The sequence below is a fragment of the Psammomys obesus genome, unplaced genomic scaffold (assembly GCF_907164565.1).
Source record: "Psammomys obesus unplaced genomic scaffold, mPsaObe1.curated_primary_1811, whole genome shotgun sequence".
NCBI classification, from domain to species: domain Eukaryota; kingdom Metazoa; phylum Chordata; class Mammalia; order Rodentia; family Muridae; genus Psammomys; species Psammomys obesus.
In genome coordinates, this window is record NW_026585644.1 from 4,386,702 (window position 1) to 4,402,633 (window position 15,932).

A 15,932-nucleotide genomic window follows, 5' to 3' on the forward strand; every position below is an offset into this window, starting at 1 on the left:
TCAGATTCACAGCCATGGAAGGCAAGCCCTCTTTTCTGTCTGAACCATCTCTTTAGCCCAACAGTGTGGACCCCCGAGGTGTAAGTTCCACGCACGCCTGTCTCTTTGCCTTTGAGGAAACCATTCAGATACATACGATGCTCACTTCTTCATCATAAGCGTGTACACCATGGCCATCTCCCTTTCCTTGATGAAGGGTTCAGCAGAGGATAAATTCCTGTCAGTTACCAATCTTCAGGTCTGCCACCTTTTTTTTTTTCTAATCCATACAAAGGTGCTTCATATATCTGTAAAACCCGCTGTGTGCTACAGAATTTATTGACTTGGATTTACACGTATAGACCTTAGCTTTGATGGCAGAATAGACAAACAATACAAAATTATAACGTATGTGATTAATAATATTTTACAGATGTATGAGAACACTGAAGAGAGACTTTTAATCAGGCATGCTAGGATGGGGCAAAGTCTACGGAGAGACTGTGGGTGATATTCTAGACAGAGAAGTGACATCAATTGTTTATCTATTCAGTCAGATTAAGTGAAAATGTACTAAGTTCCATAGATTGCCTCAGCACTGGTAAAACAGACTCTCCTAAGCTGAACTAAGCCAGCACTTGGGAAGCAGAGTTACAAGTTTGGCAAGTCTGGGTTACTTGGTGAATTTTGGGCCTCTCTGGGCTGCAAAGCAAGACCCTGTGTTAAACGGCAACAGTACAATTTTATCTTTTTTATAATTCTAACACTCTAGTAAGTGGAGGGAGAAAACTGAACTGAGAGGTACTGAGAGGTGCTTCGCAGGATTAAGTCAGGCTGAGGGGTGGGTAGGGGGAGGAAGGCTGCTACTTTCGGAGGGAGAGTGGGAAGACTTCTGGGAGGTGTCATTTCAGCTGAGATCTGAATGGCAACTGTGGGAAGCTCAAGATGAACATAGCAGGCAGACAAGAGCTGTTACAAAAGACTTAAGTGGAGAATCCATTTTGCGGTTTTGAGTTGAATTAGAGTGGGTGAAAGAGGTAGGAAATTATATGATAAACCTGTGTGAGGACTAGATTGGGGCAGGAGAGCTAGCTCGGTGTTGAAGAGCGCTTACTGTTCTTGTAGAGGACCCGAGGTCAGTGCTCAGCACCTGTGTGTCTGGCAGCTTATAAATGCCTGTAGCTTCAGTTCTAGGAAATATGACAACCTCCTCTGGCATCCTCAGGCAACCCACATACATGTAACACACACTGACACACATACACATGAATAAAAAATAAAAATAAAATCTTTTTCAAAAAAGAACTAGATCCCGCCAAACACTATATGGAGGGCCATGGAGGCATTTATTTCTACTTATATTATGCAAAGAATCCCAAGGAGTTATGACTAAAATCATTCAAAGAAAACCTTTCATGTTTATGCCTTCGAGGAATACAGATGTGCTAATTCTTAAAGTGCCCAACACAGAGACCCCATGACAGCTGAGTACTATATGCACAGTTCTGTCTGATAAAACACTTATTTTTGCAACCATTATGGCATTATCTATCATATGGAATGTTATATGAGAGCATATATCACCATGACAGTGAGATAAGCAGCAGCATAATGTTCAGATGGCAAAGGATCTTACACAAAATATGGGAGAACCTTGCCTCACAGGACAAATGATGGATGTCCTTCTTTCCCTCCCTCCCTTTCTCCCTCCTTCCCTCCCTCTCTCGCTCCCTCTGTCCCTTCCTTCCTTCCTTTCTCAAGACAGGGTTTCTCTGTGTAACCTTGGCTGTTCTGGAACTCACTCTGTAGATCAGGCTGGCCTCAAATTCATAGAGATCTGCCTGCCTCTGCCTCCCAAGTGCTGGAGTCAAAGGTGTATACCATCATTGGCCAAAGATGGACATTCTTAAGTTGCCTTTCTCATATCTTTTATTTATGCCCTCAGATTTGATTGCAAATGAGCATAGCACAAATATCTGTCTTCTTAACTCTTGAAAGTGGAGGTTATAGTATGACACAATTCTGGCCAATACAATGTAGGTAGAAGTCTCTGGATGGATGTTCTTTCCTAGATGAAAATACAAGCCTACAGCTCTTGTGAGAGCTGGGCCTTTTCCTAATCCAAAAGTCTGTAAGTCCATGTTTAGCTTATGGTGCCAAGACATGGTGTCTGATGCTGGACAAGTTTCAGTTGGGCATCTCATAGGCACTGTTCTGCTGGAGATGAACTCTGACCCCAAGGCCTAGCTGTGGGATTTCAACATCAAGTACCAAGGCAATTAAAATTGGAAGTGGCTGGAAAAATTGTAATTTTTGTTTCACATATTCTACTGAAACCTTTCCAGAAAATATAAATTTGTCTAGTGTGTAAATTGTAGAAAAAGTTCAGTGGGAAGCATGCAGTTTCAGAGAAGAAATTCTGTCAAAACAACTAAAAAAAAAAAAAAAAAAAAAAAAAAGCAGCAGGGGAAATCAGCAGAAGCTACCCCTGTTGGCTTGGTACCAGTCCTTGAGCACTTGGTGGTCCGAAGTGGCAACATGGACTGGAGGATCCTGAGAAACTGAAGTCAGCCAGGTCACTTAGGTTCCCCCGATCAAAGTTCAGCTGGACAATGTGGAGCACGAGGATGATACTTCTGCTATCTCTAGAAAACTCAGGCACAAGGATGTTAATGTTTAATTTCTAGTTTTAGTTGTGAACATAAATGGTGCTATTTATTTCTAAGGAAAAAGGAAAGGTTGGAAATGTATTATAGATTAGATGCTCATGGGTATAGCACTTGACTGACATACAAAAGCCCTGGGTTCAGTCCGCAGAACTGTGGCTACGGAGGAAGGCCGGCCCACAGAACCTACTCAGAACATGCTCGTTTTTCTTGCTTCCCCTCTCTTCTGGGCACTAGTGTTTGTTAATTCTATGACTGGAGAGCCACAGCTTGTTTAAACATGATACGGGTAATAGGTTGAACTAAATAAACTTACTGCAGGTGGGGCATAGATTGACTGGAGCTAATCTGTAGACATAAAACAATGTCACAACAGGGTTCTTTTCATCTAAAGTTTATCTCAGAATTCATCATACTGACACTTATATTTCATGTGTGTAATGCTGTGATACATAATTTCCTTTCTTTCCCTCACTCAGAAAAGTTATTTTGCAAACTTTTGATGTATTCTTGAGAATATGTACAGTACTTTATGTATAGCCACGAGGAATACAGGGATTTTGATTTGAGGTGAGCAATGTCACAACATGGTAGAAATATTTACAGATGAACTTAAAACAAGCAGTCTATGATAAGGCAGGCTCTGAATAGGCCTGTCGAAGGAAAGCTTCCATGAAGACAAGGACACAGAAAGAAAACATCATCTCATTCTCTGGTAAGGCGCTACTTTCAAAGTCCAGAAGCTATTACACCTGCGTGATGGCTCGCAGAACAGCAAAAGGTGCTGCTCTCCACATCAAGCTGTCTGGATAACTAAGGGCTTGTGGTTATAAAGCATCTACAGCACAGCTGCATGCCCCACCATGCCCTCCCTGAGACACCTCCTTCATGTGAGCCAAGGCTTTTGGGTTTCAGGGGCTCAATGGGACCTGTGTCTATGTCTACATCCTTGTTCAGTAGCCATGCTCTGTGTAGTTTGCTTGTTCTTCAGGAGCACACAGAGTAAAGCAAACCTTCATTGTTGCTCTTCACATCAAATCTTTGAGCAATCCACCTGTGATCTGTAGAGGCAGCGAATGCTAGTAGAGAATTACAAAGTTAAAGACTTGTAAGGAGGAAGCTTCATGAGGGTGATAGTGTTTGAATCAGTCTTGACAGATGGATGTAATTCTTAAGATGAAGATGGGGGGCTAGGACATTTGTTTTACGATCAGGAGTAATGGCACATTTACACAATGGAATACTACTCAGCTTTAAAAACAAGGAAATCATGAAATTTGCAGGCAAATGGTGGAGGAACTAGAAAAGATCATTCTGAGTGAGGTATCCCAGAAGCAGAAAGACATGCATGGTATATACTCACTTATAAGCAGATAGTAGCCATATAATATAGGATAAACATGCTAAAATCTACCGACGCTAAACAACAAGGAGGACCCTAAGGAGGAGGCTTAAATCTCATTCAGAAGGGCAAACAGGATAGACACCAGAAGCAGTGGAAGAGAGGGAACAGGATGGGAGCCTACTATAGAGGGTCCCCTGAAAGGATTCATCCAACAGGGGATTGAAGTAGATGCTGAGACTCACAGCCAAACTTTGGGCAGAACACAGGGAGTCTTTATGGAAGAAGGGGCTGGGGGTAAAAGGACCTGGAGGGACAGGAGTTCCACAAGGAGACCAACAAAGCTAAAAAAAATCTGAGCCCAGAGGGTCAGGCAGGGGCTGATGCACCAACCAAGGATCAGACACTCAGCTATAGCCTGTAGACACTCAGTCTTCATGTGGTTCCCCAGTAGGGGAGCAGGGGCTGTCTCTGACACGGGATTCTGTTGCTGGCTCCTCTATCACTTGCCCATGACGATTCTCCCTGGCCAGGCCATACAGGAAGAGGATCCAGGCAGTCCTGATGAGACTTGATAAGCTGGGGTCACATGGCAGAGGAGAACTACCCCTTTCAGTGGACTAGGGAAAGGAGATAGGGAGGAAGAGGAAGGGAGGGTGGGACCTGGAGGAGATGAGGGAAGGAGCTACAATTGGGATATAAAGTGAATAAACTGTTAAAAAATATCAGGAAACAAGGTGAATGATGAAGTCCAAGTAAGTAACTGGAAATGAAGACCAGTTTAGTCCGGGGAAGAAGAAGCTATGTGGAAGTAGCGGGACAGGGCTGGGTTAAGAGGATCGGCATATCTGTAAGATCTGGACGACACCTGAGTGAGTAATCAGCCTTACTGGCCATGAGACATGGACGAGGGACCTGCCATCAGCTGGGACTGTGTGTTGTTAGAGCTCAAATATGACCTTGAGTTTCATTATAAAACCAACCGCTGTGGAGAACACAAAAGGAATTACAAAGTGAATATGGGGGAAGATAACAAATCACGGGATATTCCGAGTATGAGGTTAAAAAAAGGGGGGGGGGATGTAAGTTGAATGTAAGGTACAGGAGGGACTGTAAGGCGAAGTACTGTAGTCACTAGAGATGGAATGAAGCTGAGCCGAGAGGTGGAGAACACAGTGAGTCACTTGCACGAGGTGAGTCAAAAGTTTGTTCTGTCATAAGGGCATATAGGAACGTACCAGCAGGCCCTGAGTACAGGCCTGATGTGACAGGAAAAAAAGATCTGCGGAGCATCTTAAGAAAACAAACCCCGTTGCGATTACTGACATTTAGAACTCATGTTATGTTTTACCAGCTGCTAATTTACCAGAAGCTCTTATCCCAAACTGACCTCCTATAACTCACCAGCTTTTTATGTTGTTTTACCAGCTGCTGAGTTCTCAGAAACTCTTATTCCAAATCTACCTAACTGGCGGGTACAATCAAGGTCACGTTTTTGTAAGGAAATCTGAGACCGAACCACCAGTCTGGTTAATTGGGATTCTGGTCTAGAGTATGCGATCCGCGAACAATACAATGCAAGTAGCTGGAAGCACACGTTTGCAAGGTGGGGAGCACACGCCCCTCAACCCACAGGAGGGGTATGTTTACGTAGGGTAGAGGCCCCACATTAGCGGGGGAAAGGTTATTCCACACGATATTCCATGCTGACGCTCATCACGCCGCATAGCTGCCGCATGGCTCATCGCGGTGACTACACCGGGAGAGTTCCAGGGCGGGCGCCTCGCAGGGACGAGGTCACGACGCAGTCGGAATGGGAGGAGCCAGGAGAAGGCCGCGCCCTCTCGTCTACTACACCTCCCAAAGCTCCACGCGGCCCCAAGGCCTAGAAGCCCAGGCGCGGAGCGCACGCTGGAGCTCTGGGAATTGGAGTCCGAATGCAGGTGTCGCCCCAGTGGACGCCGGTGGGGAGATGTGCAGCGATTGGCCAGCGGGAGGCGGAGGCCCGCCCACGCATGGTGACGACAGGCAGCCGTCTGGCTACTTAAGGCGTCGCGGTCCGACCCACCCCGCCTTCGCTCCCGCGCTAGAGAGAAACATGTATCGTTTCCGCTCACAGCTCTTCACGGGGATTTCTGCTGCCGCCGCCGCCGCCTCTCACCCGCGCCGCTCCTCGCCCCTCTTGTTAGCCCGAGAGTCGCCTCTCAGCCGCCCGCCGCACAGACGCACGAGTAGACAGTGCAGCTCCATCGGCTGATCCTCGCTGAGCTCCAAGTGTAGGCGGCACCGGGCGGCCCACGATGCCGAAGAACAAGAAGCGGAACGCTCCCCACCGCGGTGGCGGGGGTGGCGGCGGCTCCGGGGCAGCGACGTCGGCGGCCACGGCAGGTGAGGGGCGTCCCCGCGCCGGGAGCCGGCTGCCCGGCGGAATGGGAGGCTCCGGCCTGGGGCGCGGCGGGACTTGTAGTTCGGGTTTCGCTTTGGACGCCCGCGGCTGCATGGAGCGTGGTGCGTCTAAACTACAGCTCCCGTCATGCCCCGGGTGCCGCGCTCGCGCGATGTGGGCTGGCACTCGAGACCCGCGCCGGGCCACCGGCCCGGGGGCGGGGAGAACTGGGACCTTGGGCCGGAGGGACAGTCATAATGAGGGTGACCAGGACTTGGCGCTCTTCCTAGAAGCCGCAGCTTGCTGTTCGGTCCTTTGCGGAACTAGAGATGGGGCGGAGCGCCGGTGGCTGGCCGCTGTTGCCGGACGCCTGTGTCTCTCGCCCCAACATGGAGTTTCTCGGGAGTGCCAAACGTCCGGCGGGTTTGGACCGGCTCTTGCGTCACGAGGCCTGGGCTGTGCGTGGCGGGGCCAGGGTGACGCAGAGGCGCGAGTGGCTTCCATCCCGCTGTCCCCCTGCGCGTGCTTCGTGTCCACTAAGGCGCGGTGGAGGCGTCGGAAGCGGAGGCCGCCGCCCCACCCCAAGCGAGGCACCCACCCCTAACCCGGTGCCTGCGGAAACCGGGAGCCCCCCGCAGCCCTTGTGCCTCCAGCCTCGGAGACTGCATTCTCCTTTGTGCTGCATTCTATAGGTTCCGTGCGCGGGTAGCCGAGGTTGCAATTGGATGAAAGTTAGGGATAGTTGTTGTTTTTAAATACCTTCCATGCCAAGTCGAAGCCTTTTCTAGGTGGTTAATTGCTGAACTGAATGTGTGGTTCTCGGTTTACTTAACGTGGTTAAGGGGAAGAAAACGCCTGCAGCTGGAGATCCCTTCCACGAGATTGCACACAAGACATAAGTCCAGTAGTCTAGGTAGACATCTCGTTAAGTAATTGTTAAGACTGTGGAGTTGAATATTCATCGGAATGCCCCCACACTTTTCACACCAAGCTGATAGCCGTTAGTTATTGGTTGACATAGCTGCTGCTCGTGTTGCTCCTTCGAATGATGTTCATTGGAAAAGTTAACCAGTTTTCTTGTTAAATATTGGAAACTGGCATTGTAAAAGTTATAGAGGATTTGAAGAGCTCTGAACGCCCTTGGTCATGCTTTAAATGCTGACTGACTGGGAATATTATTACAGATGCAGAATTTTTTTTAGGATTTTTTTTCTTTGCTCCTGAATGGGTCGTGAAATTCCTTGTGAAGTTATAAAATACTGTTCATGTAATCGAGGCCTGTTTACCTCTCTTTAAGCTTTCCCTCCTGAATAAGTAATGGAGATCTTTCTGGTGGAGTCTTAATAGTTTATTGAAGTTCACCTTTTTAAAAAATGAAATGGAAACAGTGGAGAAGCACTGACATTGTGGAAACAGTGATGTTAACAGTGGTCTCGCCCCAGATACCCTTTCTTTTTGTTTCCTGGCCAGCATTCTTTCTTGGGACACTTTTTGCCTCAGGGTTTGTTAGCCAGCCGTCAGACTTCACTGCTATTGTCTTTACAGTTCTGCACAAAAGAAAAGATACATTTAAGCACTGCATTCCAGCGTGTGCAATACAAGCACTGACTGAAACCTTGATTTTATTTCTCAGCATCTATAAACCAAAGATGCTGAGACATTCGGCATCTTTCCTTTAACATTTCCTTCCTTTAAAAGTGCATTTACTTACTGGTGTGTGAGCGTCATCACACCAAGACACTGAAGAGGAGGTCAGAGGACATATTTTGGTTTGTTTGTATACCTGCAAGCTTTGACTTTTTCATAAAAGTTATCTCTTGGAAATGGAACTGGATGAGAATGCTTTTCTGAAATTTTTTAACCTTAGTCACATTGTGTATGTTTTACATACTAAATAGTTGAGTCAGAGAAAGGAAATTATCAAAAAATTTACTAGAAGTCACTTTTCCTATTGTTTAGGAGAATAAATTTGATAGAAATGAATCTATGCAACAGAAGAGATGGCCAACTTCAGTTTGTTAGCTAGGCTCATGGATTTTTATGTATATTCTCCTTTTGAAGTAAATGGGGGTTCTAGGAAGCCAAGAACATTGACCTCATATGCATGTATTTACATAGTAAGCGCTGTTCTGATTTGAGAAGTGGATTTTGGTTTTGGTTTTTTTTTTTTTTTCTTCTTCTCCATTTTGTTTATGAAGACAGTCTTACTCTGTAGCCTGGCCTGGAATTCACTGTAGCCTGAGCTGCTCTCAAACAAAGGTAGCATCCTTCCTTAGCCTCTGCTTCCTGGAGTAGAAAGCCACCAGATTTAGCATGAAAGACAGGGTTTTTAAGAAAAAAAGTTTTGCTAGTATTTGAGAAATGAGGGTTTCAAATGTGTAGAGTGCCTGCTCATTATTGACACAGGGCCACCAGGTAAGCTTGACTTTGATCAGACATTCTTACAAGATGAATTTCCTTCCTTTCAAAGTGCATTTACTTACTGGTATGTGAGTGTCATCACACCATTACACTGAAGAGGTCAGAGGACACATTTTCTGTGGGGGTTCAGGGGTTGGTGAACTGGGCGGATGGCTTGGCAGCAAGCTCCTTTTCCGCTGAGCCATCTTGCCAGACATTCCTTGCCTTTTCAAATCCTTTTCCTTGAATCATGAAGAAACCAAACTAGTTCGTGAAGAGACAGAAGCTTAAAGTTGTGTAAGAATAATCTTAAGAACAGGCCAAATATGAACAATTTTAAATTACATTGGCTTGTATGTAAATATGGTAAGATTATTCAGAATGTACTCAGCTGTTAGTATAATTTGTCATGAGGAAAGATCCAGAAATAGGCTGGTGTTTCTGTCCTAAGTGCTGTCATTAAGAAATTTTGGCATCATTGCTTCTTGTATTCTCTGTGCTTTCATTCCTCCTTTGATTCAAGTTACTTTGGCATCAAGCAAGCAAATTTCAAGGTCACTCGCTAATTTAAAAATTTGCTAACTTCTCTGCATTGGTTAAAAAAAAAAAGCAACTCTTGTTTAAAAGAAAATTAGCCCAACTTTAACAGGCTTAAGTTTTAGAGGATTAAAAAAAAATAATAATCTTAAAACCCATTAATCCTAGGATGTGAGAGCCTGGGGTGGCAGGAAGATTGGCAGGAGTTGAAGGTTAATCTGGGTTATATAGTGAAATTGGCTTTCAGAATCTGACTGTCACCAAAAATTGGAATAAACCAGTAAATAAAAGTAAGGTAATAAACAATACATTTTAAAGAAAAATATAGGGACTTAATTTTCTTTTAGGAACTTGATTTTCACACCTAAGCTTATTACAATTATGTGTATATAGAAGTGTTAATAATTGTGCATTAAAATATTTTTGAAGGAATCGCAGTTCTAAAGATAGACGATCAAATATAATCCCCATTAATCTATATTTGATTACAGTGCCTCATAGTGATGAAATCAATAATCAAATATACTTACAGGCTTTTGATACTTTCTCTTTCTCTCCAGTCATTGTTGGGAATTGATTAGCAAAGAAAGATTATATATGGATATAGGGCACACTTTTAACATCAGTGTATCATACATAGTAAGATAATTTGCATTGTGTTACTTAATGACCTCTCTATATCAGTAGAACACTCATAAATTTGGCGTATAGGACACATTCTTTGCTATACTCCTGTTTAATGTGATTGTGTTTTGATATGCTTAGTATTGAAATAGATTTCTGTATTATTGCATATAGATGCAAATTAGTGTGCTTAAGAGTTAGTAGGTGAAGTCTGTGCCAAAGGAAGAGGTTAGGTAGTAGGTGCTATAGGAAAAGGTTAGGTGAGTTGGAGAGTGAATGAAACTGTCCTCTGTTGTGTGGTTTGTGTTCCTTTTTCTGTACTCTGCCCAGGTGGTAATCCTAGCTACTCCTGCAGAGTATACTCTGTAATATTTAGAAGTACCAGTTATTATAGGGACTTGGAATTTGATCTGGTCTTTAATTTTTACTGATACAAGGAAATTGAATTCGGCCAAGTCAGGCTGCCCAGGTGACTTTATGGTCAGAATTTGAGACTCATTTTAACTCAGGACTCAGTGATTCATTACATCGTAATTTTTAAATTAATATGAGATCCCTAAATTCTGAATTTATTCTTGAGTGAAGTTGAAATTATGCTAGTTAATTGGGGGGGGGGTTAATAGCATTGATATTTTTAAACTCTAGGATATGGTTGGAATCTTTATTTTACTTGAGCTTTGAGGCAGGGGCTCAGTATATTAATCCAGCTGGACTCGATCCTATAGATCACCCCTATGTAGATCAGGCTAGCCTCAAAACTTAGAGACCTTTGTCTCTTCCTCTGTCTTAAAGACTTAAAGGCTTACACAATCACAGCCTTATTTCTTTTTCCTTCCTTTCTTTCTTTTTTTTTTTTTTTTTTAATTCTTTTAACTGACAGGTGGCTCAGAGGTCAGAGTTCAAGTCCTTGAACCTTTGTAAAGCCAGGATGGTAATGTAATCTTAGTGGTCCTGTGGAAAGTAGGGAGAGAATTCCCAGAAGCTTGCGGTCCAGCTAACCTGCTGTAGTGTCAGACATCAGAAATGATGTCTCAAACAAGGTGGAAGTCAAGGGTGGACACCCACGATGGAGATCTACAGCTCACATACAGAACATGCCACACACATACACACACGTGCCTTCTTCCCTACAATGTAATTTTAGCCTAAAATGTGCATTACTGCTCATGCCGGTAATACCAGCACTTGGGAGGCTTAGGTGGGGATTGCTGTGAGTTTAAGGCCAGCCTTGCCTTCATGAGTTCCAAGCCAGCTCAGGCTACACAGTGAGACACTTACTTAAAATGGGGTGGGGGTAGAGGGAGCAAGAGGGAGCAATTTAATTTGAACCTATCAAATACAAAACTTTTTGCTTTCTCTTGTTACCTCTAAAACTGCCCCTTTTCAACTTGGTGCTTGTCTTTAAAATAAAACACCTCTGGACCAGAGGCCATTTACTTACCAGTTAATGTTTACTGAAGCAGTCATTCTCATTGTTAGACGACGGATACAGTTCTGAAGTTGCTTCTTAATGCCCATCACTGGCCGGAAGAGGTGAATCAGCTCACTTTAGTTAGGAAAGTTACATATATTCTTTTTCAGTATAATTATCTCTTTACGAAAAGCCTTTATTACTAGATAGTGGTTAAGTAAGCTTTAGAGTCCCCAAGTTAAGTATTTGCATATGTAGCAAAAAAGAGAGAAAGAAAGTCATCTTTCTGTTGCCTTTACCCAATAGGTGGCCCGCATCGGACTGTTCAGCCTTTCAGTGATGAAGACGCGTCCATTGAAACAATGAGCCACTGCAGTGGCTATAGTGATCCTTCCAGCTTTGCTGAGGACGGTAGGAGTTTTAAATGGACACTTGTGATTTGCCATTGGGAGATGATGTAGGTGGGGCAATTCTTTCTTCATGTGAGCTGTAGTGTTTCTTTTCCTAATCTGCTCTTTCCTGCTTATGTTACAGTGTTGGTTTCTGTTCTGTAGGACCAGAAGTCCTTGATGATGAAGGAACTCAAGAAGACTTAGAGTACAAGTTGAAGGGATTAATTGACTTAACCCTTGATAAGAGGTGAGGTGGTAAAAGCTTCAGTTACTATTACAGCAGTAAAGATTTTTCTAAAGATTGTTTTTCTAAAGATTGTTTTGTTTACTTTGGATGATGTAATATGGCCTATTAATGTGGGTAGTAACGTGTCACTAGAATTTAGATTGGTTTGTTACTCATTATTTTAGCATAATAGCATATATTAGCTATTTGTAATTGAAATTGATTTGTTGCATTAAAAGTTGATCTTTTAACTAAAAATGACGAACTGCTTTAAGTTGCTTGTCCACTAAATTTGTTATGGGTATGAGAAACATCAAAGGTAAGTTTTCTTCGTGGGATCCTTAGAATTAAATATAGACATAGGAATCCCAGAAGACACAGGCCTGAGTATTAGAATTCTGGTGGTTTGTGTCTCTGCTCTTGGATATTTGAGAGGAGGCTGATGGATGGGAGGATCACTGAGCTCAGGAATTGGAGATGGGCTGGACACAATAATGAGCGGGGCTTAAAGGGGTAGGGCGGACTGAAATAATATGAATTATTAATATATGTACTACATAGCACATCTTACACATTGAAACTACAAACTGCTCCACAGTCATTTATGGTTGTGACTGAGAGAAAGTACTTAAGCCTCTCATTTTGAGATGATGTGGGTGAAAAGTGCATAATTGAAAGATGCTTGGAGCTTAATGTCAGGCTCAGGGATATAATTTGTTTAAGTCATTAGTTTGTAGCTAACTAGATCTTTCTTTTCAATTGTGTTCTAAATAGTGCGAAGACAAGACAGGCAGCTCTTGAAGGTGTTAAAAATGCACTGTCTTCAAAAGTGTTGTATGAGTTTGTTCTCGAGAGAAGAATGACTTTAACTGATAGCATTGAACGCTGTCTGAAAAAAGGTAATGCCATTGTTCTTGACAGGCCTGTGCAGAACGAATAAGGAATTAGCTCTCTTTCTGCAGTAATTTTTGCTAATAAACAAATCTTAAGTAGGATAGATTGTCATTCTTTGTTACCTCAGAAGTATTTGCCATTCTCAGATTGTACAAGGAAGGAATGAAAGCATCCGACTGCAACTTAAAGTATGATGTCAGAAGAAGACATCTTTGTTTTTCTAAACATGGGAAAGCATTGTAAGAGTACAGCTCATTTTTCACGTAAAATAAAAGTTGTACACTAAAATAACACTATTGGCATATTCGAGTTCTGTAACTGTAGTAGAAACTCTGGAATTCCTCTTGTAAAAGATGACATTTTTAAGCAGAAAGAGAAAAGGGCACAAAGACAATTAAGTGTTCACTTTACAAGTAGACCTGCGTTCATCTAGACTCCACATAAACCAGGGCAGGCTCTCCAGGGCAGTGAGAGACTGTCGAGAAAAACAAGGTGGACACTTGGGGAGATGGCTCAGGAGGTGAAGTGATTACTGAGCACGTCTAGTGACCAGATTTGTTCCTGGTTCCCACGTAAGATACTGGATGAAGTGGCTCAGATCTGTACTTCGAGCATTGCTGTGATGGAAGACAGCTCAGTAACAGAAATGAGAGGCTGCCTCAAATATGGCTGAAAGAAAGCGCTCCCCAGACCTTCACATGTGTGTCCTGGTGCCAGCCCTCTCCCTCCCATAGTGACAGTGAGTCAGTTAACAAATTGAACATGCAAAGCTGTCCTCTCTGGTTTTAACTCGTGGTTCCGTGTACACACACAAGATTGAAGATTACGTCTAACACCACTCAGCGTTGCAGTGTACTGCAGAAACTGTTTGCATCTACAGGTTTCTTATTTTGCCAGATAAGTGTATTATAAAAATTAGGTTCTATCATCACTTTATTTACAGAGTAACTCTAACATCAAAGATGTAGGAAGCATGTATTGTTTATGTTGACTGTTATGTCCTTATTCTCATTTTGCCTAGGTTGAAAGCTTGCTTGTGAATGTAGCTCTTTATCCACTGTCCCATGGAACAAGGACGGGCTAAGGATGGTCTGCTGGCTCTATTGTGTAACTCTGCCACTGTACAGCAGAGCCAGTTGTGTGGGAGATAGCAGTGTTTCTTTTTAAAGTGTATGGATTACATTGACACTCCCATAGTGGGAGCTAGATGAGGTAGCTTTAAAATTCCATTCCCGTAGACTTATGTTGTTTCTTAGGTAATGGTTTAAATTTGGCCTACATGTTTTGGTGCACACTTCTGATCCCAGTAGAGAGGGACAGGAGGGTCTCAGAGATTGAGGCAGGCCTGGACTACATAGCAAGCTATTGGCCAGCAGAGCTACATAGTGAAACTTTGTCTCAAAAAAATACTTTTTAAGTTGAGCATTTGCTCAAATCCTCTAGTGCATATGCTTCTTTGAAAAATGATCTCCATTTATCTCACATAGTATTTTCCTTTGATCCTGTATTTTGTTAAAAGTAATCAGATGGGGGACCATGCAATGCTTAGGTTAATCTAGGGCTACTGTAATGCTTTTCATGTGAGAACCTTAAGGAATAAGAAGGTAGAAATTGTCATGAAGCACATGCCTTTGTTAGTCAGGACTACATTCTTAAGTTGGACACCAGTCTATTTACAGATGAGGAATCTGTTTGGAACATCAGAGTAATTAAGCTAGTAAGTGTTGGTCTAAGGTTTGATTGAGGTCTGTCCTAGGATTTGAGCACTTTGAGCCTGAAGTACAGTGTGGGTTTTATGAATATAGATGCTTCCTTATAGTTGAAATTTTTGGAAATTGACTCTTTATAACTACTGAAAATAAGACCTGCCCTGTTTTCATCTCTGCTGCTTTTGCAGGAAAGAGTGATGAGCAGCGTGCGGCTGCAGCGCTAGCATCTGTTCTTTGTGTTCAGCTGGGCCCTGGATTCGAAAGTGAAGAGATTTTAAAGACTCTGGGACCAATCCTAAAGAAGATAATTTGTGATGGAACAGCTAATATCCAGGCTAGGCAGACTGTAAGTATGAGATTTAAAACTTACAGAGCTATCCATAGTAATGAAGTACTAAAGAGAGTTACTTGAATTACTTGAGTTCGACTGGATTTCTGCTTTGCTGCTTTGTGCTTCATGGAAGCTGCTCTATGCACACTATCCCCTCCAGTTTTATGAACTGTAAAGGAGGAAGACCCAAGAGGAACACCCACTCCCCTAACGGTGTCTTGCAGATCTAATGGCAGAGCTTGCTCTAAAACCCCCTGGTCTTGACTTCACTTTCTTTCTCTTCCATTCTCCTTATACTATGTGTGGGAATGAATGCAGGGAAGTAGTTGAGGATTTTTTCACATTGAATTTTAAGAGCAGATGTATAATAAGATACAGTCATTAATGTCTTTCTGTTTTTGTTTTGCAGTGTGCGACGTGCTTTGGCGTTTGCTGTTTTATCGCCACAGATGACATCACTGTAAGCAGAGTGATCTCTAACTCCGGCTAGTGCTCTTACTTTAGATAGTCGTCCCAGTCTTACTTCATATCCTTTCTATTAGGAGCTGTATTCAACTCTGGAGTGCTTGGAAAATGTCTTCACTAAGTCCTATCTTAAGGAGAAAGACAGCAGTTTAACTAGCAGCACCCCTAATACAGTGCTTCACATCAGCGCGCTTCTTGCGTGGACACTGTTACTGACCATATGCCCAATCAGTGAGGTGAAGAAAAAGCTGGAGCTGTACGTATTTTTATTCTCTTTATATATTTACATATATTTATTATTTTAAGTGTATGGGTGCCCACATGTATGTCTGTATTCCACATGAGTGGAGGCCAGAAGAGGGCTTTGGATTCCCAGAACTAGAGATGGTTTAGTATTACAGTAAGGGTGCATGGAACTGAACATGGTGAACATGGGTCCTTCTGGAGGAGCAGCCAGTGCTGTTAATCCTTTAAAACCTTAGCTTCATTTTTTTTTTTTAAAGAAATTTATGTATTTTTATTTTGTGTGTGTGTGTGTGTGTGTGTGTGTGTGTGTGTGTGTGTGTGTGT

At 43.1% G+C, this 15,932-nt stretch overlaps 2 protein-coding genes across 2 annotated transcripts in view; both read left to right on the plus strand.

Annotated features, from left to right (window-relative positions):
- Positions 1 to 6,043: 6,043 nt before the first annotated feature.
- LOC129689044 (uncharacterized) lies at positions 6,044 to 6,244 on the plus strand. Its single transcript, XM_055624156.1, has one exon. It carries the CDS (start codon positions 6,086 to 6,088, stop codon positions 6,242 to 6,244), a length of 159 nt encoding a protein of 52 aa, XP_055480131.1. The 5' UTR covers positions 6,044 to 6,085.
- The window catches only part of Ifrd1 (interferon related developmental regulator 1), a 15,836-nt gene continuing 5,980 nt past the window's right edge, over positions 6,077 to 15,932 (plus strand). Inside the window, exons 1-7 of the mRNA XM_055624143.1 lie at positions 6,077 to 6,375; positions 11,652 to 11,756; positions 11,900 to 11,984; positions 12,738 to 12,862; positions 14,755 to 14,912; positions 15,307 to 15,357; positions 15,440 to 15,618. Coding sequence (XP_055480118.1) covers positions 6,288 to 6,375; positions 11,652 to 11,756; positions 11,900 to 11,984; positions 12,738 to 12,862; positions 14,755 to 14,912; positions 15,307 to 15,357; positions 15,440 to 15,618 — 791 coding nt within the window. The 5' untranslated portion in view covers positions 6,077 to 6,287. The remainder of the gene's footprint in view (positions 6,376 to 11,651; positions 11,757 to 11,899; positions 11,985 to 12,737; positions 12,863 to 14,754; positions 14,913 to 15,306; positions 15,358 to 15,439; positions 15,619 to 15,932) is intronic.